The sequence below is a fragment of the Gossypium arboreum genome, chromosome 7 (genome assembly GCF_025698485.1).
Source record: "Gossypium arboreum isolate Shixiya-1 chromosome 7, ASM2569848v2, whole genome shotgun sequence".
In the NCBI taxonomy this organism is placed as follows: Eukaryota; Viridiplantae; Streptophyta; class Magnoliopsida; order Malvales; family Malvaceae; genus Gossypium; species Gossypium arboreum.
The window spans coordinates 11,031,695-11,038,514 of NC_069076.1; the positions used below are offsets into that span (position 1 = coordinate 11,031,695).

The 6,820-nt window shown below is 45.1% G+C and overlaps 1 protein-coding gene across 1 annotated transcript; it reads right to left on the reverse strand.

Moving 5' to 3' along the window:
- Positions 1-2,473: 2,473 nt before the first annotated feature.
- Positions 2,474-5,866, reverse strand: LOC128295388 (uncharacterized). Its single transcript, XM_053030953.1, has 7 exons — positions 5,805-5,866; positions 5,321-5,720; positions 5,032-5,222; positions 4,045-4,666; positions 3,277-3,812; positions 2,993-3,193; positions 2,474-2,786 (listed from the first exon to the last, which is right to left on the reverse strand). The coding sequence occupies exons 1-7, from the start codon at positions 5,864-5,866 to the stop codon at positions 2,474-2,476; spliced, it is 2,325 nt and encodes a 774-aa protein (XP_052886913.1).
- Between the last annotated feature and the right edge of the window lie 954 nt (positions 5,867-6,820).

Consider the following 6,820-nt stretch of genomic DNA (forward strand, 5'->3'; position numbering starts at 1 on the left):
TTGATTTTGGCCACCGACTCGGGAATCGTCAGCAGTTCATCACACTATCTATCTTTTTGGTTACAGTTATATTTTGGACTCAATATGGCATGTATAGGTTAGGCTGATGATAACGATGTTTTGAAATTGTAAATATTTTGGCCATACGAAAATGGCGTATAACTTAAATATCAATATGTATTTCAGCTCGATCTCTGTTTATGTTTATTTACAATGTGAATGAGATAATTAAATGTTTAGTTCGGTAATACCTCTTAGCCTTAATCCGGCCATCAGATTCAGGTTAGTAGAGTTACACTAAGGCTACTGCACGACCAAGGGCCTAGGTTGCAGATGGTGCCCGAGGCTCCTGTACGACCAAGGGCCTAGGCTGCCGATGGTGTCCGAGGCTCTCGCACATCCAAGCACCAATGTGCCGATGGTGGCCGAGGCTCTAGCCCGACCAAGGCCTAGGTTGCCGATGGTGCACAAGGCTCTCGTACGACCAAGGGCCTAGGTTGCTGATGGTGCCCGAGGCTCCCGCACGACGAAAGGACTAGGTTGCTGATGGTGCCTGAGGCTTCCGTGCGACCAAGGGCCTAGGTGTCGATGGTGCCCGAGGCTCCCACATGACCAAGGGCTTAGGTTACCGATGGTGCCGAGGCTACCGCACAACCAAGGGCCTAGGTTGCCGATGGTGCCCGAGGCTCCTACACGACTAAGGGCCTAGGTTGTCGATGGTGCCCAAGGCTCCCGCGCGACCAAGGGCCTAAGTTGCCGATGGTGCCGAGGCTCTCGCACATCCAACCATGATGCCTGAGGCTCCTGCACAACCAAAGGCCTAGTTTGCTGGTGGTGCCCAAGGCTCCCACACAACGAAGGGCTTAGGTTGCTGATGGTGTCTGAGGCTCCCTCACATCCAAGCAACAAAGTGCCGATGGTGCCCGAGGCTCCCGCATAACCAAGGGCTTAGGGTGTCGATGGTGCCGAGGCTCTCGCATGACCAAGAGCCTAGGTTGCCGATGGTGCCTGAGGCTCCCGTACGACCAAGGGCCTAGGTTACTGATGGTGCTCGAGGCTCCCGCACGACCAAAGGACTAGGTTGCCAGTGGTGCTAAGGCTTTCACACATGCAACCACCAAGGTGCTGATGGTGCCCGAGGCTCCTACACAACCAAGGGCCTAGTTTACCGATGGTGTCTGAGGCACCATGGTGCTGATGCTGCTCGAGGCTCCCGCACATTCGAGGCACCAAGGTGTCGATGCTGCTCAAGGCCCCTGCACATTCGAGCACCAAGGTGCCGGTGCTGCTTGAGGCTCCCACACATCCGAGGTACCAAGGTGCCGATGCTGCTTGAGGCTCTCGCACCACCAACGTCCTAGGTTGCCGATGGTGTCCAAGGCTCCAGCACGTCCAAGCAGCAATGTGTCGATGCTCCTGCACCATCATCGTCCTAGGTTACCAATGGTGCCTAATACTCTGGCACGACCAAGGGCCCAAGATGCCGGAGGCTCTTGTTCCAAAAGGGGAGGGACTGGGATGATTCAAAAGGGGAAAGACCGGGGGGAGGGATCGGGACGACTCGTAGCATTATTTTTTATATTCTAGGATGGCTTACCGAGCACCACCGGGAAAGCTCGCCGGAGCACCGCCGGAATTGATCACTGGAGACTACCGGGAACCTAACCGGCGATGGGGGGCACCGACGTCTGGGCATGAGATGGGCGTGGGCAGTGCCCTGGACAACCTCTGTTCGCTCAATCTCACCTCCCCCCTAAAGAGCTAAAAAAGCTTGATCAATATGCTACCAGGCGATATTATTTTTTTTTGAAAGAAAACGACCCAAAGGTCAACCTCATCTTATTGCATCTTTAATAATCAAACCATGGATATCCGTCGGATAATCCATATCAAAATACAAATCAACTTTGTTCCTAACGCTAAGTGACAAAGTAAATCAACAGCATTATTGCTAGTACGACTAATCCAATTAACATGGACAGAATCAAAAAAATTAAAAGCACTACAAGTTTGCTTAATATGCTGTCCAAAAATAGTAATATCTTTATTCCTCTTGTTGACCGAATTGACGAGCCCAAAGACTGCCGATTCTACAATAAGCCAGCGATTTTTAATCTAGCCGCCGTGTTTAAGCCTTCTTTAAGCGCTTCTAACTCTGCCCAATTTACATCCATAGCTTTATCAACGAAGTTATAGCATCCCCCAATAATGAAGCCATCTTGGTCCCTTGCGATAGTGCCCAAGCCACTGCTCCCATTAATAACAGCAGCGTCCACGTTCACTTTGATGTAGCCAGAGAGGGGTTTTCTCCATTCTTTAATCGTCAGAGTCAGAGGAATAATAGCTGGCTCCGTCATATTATAAATGCGAAAGTCCTTGCTTAACATGGTCGCCCTTTCCCAGACCGTCACCGCTTCATCCATTTTCCTTTGAAAATCATATTATTTCTATCATTCCATTGTTCCAAAGCGAGTTAAGAAATCAGCAGCACTTTCTTATCCAACTCATGAAAACATCCTCCAACCAATCGATGCGGTTGGTGTATTCCCGATGAGCGCCTATTGTTTAACCCACCAGCAGCCAAAATCTCACAAGCCTTTTGACAGTCTTTCATGGCATGAATCAGCATTTCTTCTCTGTCTTTGCATCTCGGACAAATGTTTTGGAAACCTTGACGGATGCGAGCAATATTGTCAAAAGTGGGGAGAATGTTGTAGCCAATCCTCCAGCTAAAGATATTGATCTTTGGGAGCATCTGAAGCTTCCATAAAGAGCTCCAGAAAAATCTGTGAGGGCCTAAACCCACTTTCTTAAGAAGCAACCATGAATAAGCCGACTTAGACGTGTAAAGTCTATGCGGGTTTTGTATCCACACCCTCGTGTCTTTAATACCATTATGGGGAATGGGCAAATTGCAAATACACTCCCCAAACTTTCACCATAAATCTCGATAATCCTTTCCCTATTCCACCACTTGTAATTATGGTCTCACAGATCCTTGACCACTCTCTCGTCATGATTAAAAGGAGACCGACAAACCGACTCTCCTTGAATGCCATCAACTCCCCAATGATCCTTCCTAATATCGATCGTGTTGCCATCGCCTACTTGCCAAAGGAAACCATCCTTGAGAGCATCAACCGCCTTAGCAATGCTCGTCCATGTGAATGAGGGTTTATCACCTTGTTTGTAACTGAACACATCGCCATTCGGGAAATACTTGGCACTTAACACTTTGAAACACAATGTATCCGTGTGCGTCATAAGCCTCCAGACCTGTCTGCCCAGCAAAGCCAAGTTGAACAGCTGTAGGTCCCTAAAGCCCATTCCTCCCATTCCCTTGGGATAGCACATTTTTCCCAAGCCATCATGGCCCAGGCGCGAGCTTTGTCATTGTTATTCCACCACATACGACTCATTTTTGTGTGGATTTCCTCGATAATGCCTTTTGGAGCCAAGAAGACCGAGAAAACATATGTCGGAATAGCTTGCATAATTGACTTGATGAAAACCTCTTTCCCTCCGTATGAAAACAAGTGTTTTGACCAACTCCTGACTCTGCATGTACACCGTTTGATAATGTCAGTAAATGCAAGCGATTTTTTCCTACTAACAGGAAGAGGCAAACCAAGATAACCATCTAACTTATCAACAGTATGTATGCCAAGCATAGAGCTAAAAAGGTGCCTATTATCCATCGGAGTTTTTGGACTGAACATAATCATAGATTTTTCCCTATTAACCTCTTGGCCCGACGCCTTATTAAAATAATCCAAAATATTAACAACCTCCTCGACATCTCTTTTTTTATTCTGAACAAAAAAAAGCGTCATCGGCAAAAAATAGATGATTAATACGAGGCCCGTTTATGCTAGGCCGAATACCCTTAAGCAAATTATTATTCTGAGCACGAATCAACAATTTTGAAAAAGCTTCCATACAAAATATAAAGAGATAAGGAGATAGAGGGTCCCCCTGTCTATGGCCTCTTTCAAGCACAATTTTTTCAGAAAGAGTAGAATTGCACTTCACCACGTAACGAACCGATCGGACGCACTTCATGATATTCGTCACCCAAGCATCAGCATAGCCCATCTTTTTCATCACCTCCTCAATGAAAGCCCACTCCACTCGATCGTATGCCTTGCTCATATCGAGCTTCATAACGAATCCTTTGTTTGGACCATTCTTCGCACTTTGAAGATAATGGACTAGCTCATGGGCAATCAAAATATTATCATGAATCATCCTCCCTGGAAGAAAAGCACTTTGATTTTGGCTAATGCATAACGGAAGCGTTTCCTTCAACCGGTTGGCAAGCACTTTCGCAACAATTTTGTATATCACCCTACAAAGACTAATGGGCCTAAAATTAGTCATGTCCACAGACTCTTTAATTTTAGGGATTAAAACAATTATAGCATCATTTAAACAATCCATATTTTTATCTCCCCTAAGAATATCAAGGCACAGATTAATAACGTCCTCTCCAACAACGTCCCAGTTTTCTCTGAAGAAATTTCCCGACAATCCGTCAATTCCCGGAGCTTTCCTAGGATCCATTTGATTAAAGGCCTCTTTGATCTCGTTCTCTGTAAAATCCTTCAACAATTTGTCATTAACCTCCCCTGAAATGCATCTCTCTATATAGTCCAGGTTAAGCACACTATTAGAATTTAAGTTTGACTTAAACAAGAGTTGAAAATACTCCCGATGGCTTTACAAATATCAACAGTGTTATCCCTCCAAAGAGCAGTTGATGTCTTTTAGTCTAGCAATGTTGCTTTTTTCCTCCCGTTAGTAGCTTTGACGTGAAAAAAGCGAGTGTTCTGTCCCCTCCTTTAGCCACATAACCCTCGACCTTTGAGCCTGAATTTCTCCTCAATATCCAGTAAATTGCCAAGCTTTAAACACATAGCTTTGAGTTTATTACCCTCATGGTTGCTCCCCTAGCCATCAATAGTTCTATTTATCTTCGCCTGCAGCGACCCAATTTGATTCCACATTTGCTTAAGCTTCTTATACTACCACCTTCCAAGCTCTTTGCCCACAATCGAAATCTTCTCCAAAGTATCCTGAGAACCACGCTGCCAAGCTTCCTTGATAATCATTTTAGCTTCCTCATTTCTAGCCCAGCAGACGTCATACTTAAAAGATAGTCTAGGATCCCTAAGACCATCTCTCGGCCTCCTACCTTCCGTGTCTAAACTGATAGCATCACCCTGGTTTCCAGGAAAGAGAAGCTATTCACAGCATTGGCGAACATAAGGAATCGGTCAAGCCTTTCTTTAACCCTGGCTGTGCCCTCCCTGTTGTTGACCCAGGTGAACCACCCATTGTCGGTCTTCAAATCCACCATCGACAGCTCATCAACAATAGAGCGAAAGTCCTCCATAAAAACAGTTGCCTTTCTCCTACCCCATTCTTTTTCCGCCTCATCAAGTAAAGCATTGAAGTCGCCCCCAATGATCCACTTTTCATTCACCATATGACTAACCCTTCTAAGCATATTCCAAGAGCTCTGTCTTTGATTAGGGTCGGCATTACCATAAAAACCCGTGAAGCGAATGGGGCTGTCATTCTCAACATGGATCAACGAGTCAATATGGTTGCTGGAGTAGGTTTGAATTTTGACCTGTTTGCTATCTTTCCACATCATAACTAGCCCCCCACTTCTGCCTTCCACGTTCACAGCCAAGCATGCCTCTATTCTACACTTCCTACGAACAGAATCAAATTTGTTTGCATTGCTTTTAGTCTCACAAAGGAAAATAATATCCGGATCATTTGCATCTAGAAGTTACTTCAAATCACGAACTGTCGCAGGGTTTCCAACCCCACGACAGTTCCAACATGTTATCCTCATGGATCCTGGCAGGGCTGATCACCAACCACCGCCTTAAAAGGTGATACACTCTCCATTAATCTCCTCCTAACAACTTTGCATGGACTCTATTCACTGTTGTTTCCATTTGGCCCCCTCATGCGCTTCCTCTTATGCTTAAACCATCCCATGCAATCACGTATAAGCTTATGACTTCTTTTTTCCACAGGTGAAGTCGATATCGAGCCTTCTTCACCCCCTTCTCATTTCCTTTCTGGGCAGACTGCCCACTTTCATCCCTTGAATTTGTTTGACTTTCCTCCTTGTCCTCATTCGCAGTGATTTTTGTCTTAAATATTTCCACCCCATTTCTCCTCATGTTCCTCTCCTGGTTCGGGTTCACAAAAGGGGCCCTCATCCAACTTCCATACTGGGTATTTGAGTCATTTATCCCGGCACCTTCCCTATTGTCTTTACAATTTTTAGAAGTGTGTCCTATCAACCCACACACGTAACAAAAGTCGGGGAGCCTCTCATACTTTATAATCCCTATCGTTTCCCCACCATATCTGCTCGCTAACTTCACAATCTGTGACAGCCCAAAATAGACCCTAGCCGGAATGTGGTTTCGGGACCACTAAACCGAGTCATAAAAATAATTAATTGTTATATTCTATGCTTACTATGTGTGTGCATGCATATGTGGAAATTTCATTCTCTAATTTTACCCATTTGTATGAGAAAGTATTAAATAGGGATCAAAGTGAAACATGGTGAAATATGATAGGCTAATTTTAAATGGCTTGTTAGTACATGTTAACAAAAGGTGGAGTTGCATGTCAAATAATCCCTTCCTAAGGAGGAGTGGCGGCCATGACAAGGTTATGGGCAAGGAACATGTTTCCAACATGTTTTGCTAGTGGTGTATGTAGGAAGTCATAAAATAAAGACTAGCATTAAAGAAAAAAAATTGTTCATCCATTCTAAACACTTTGG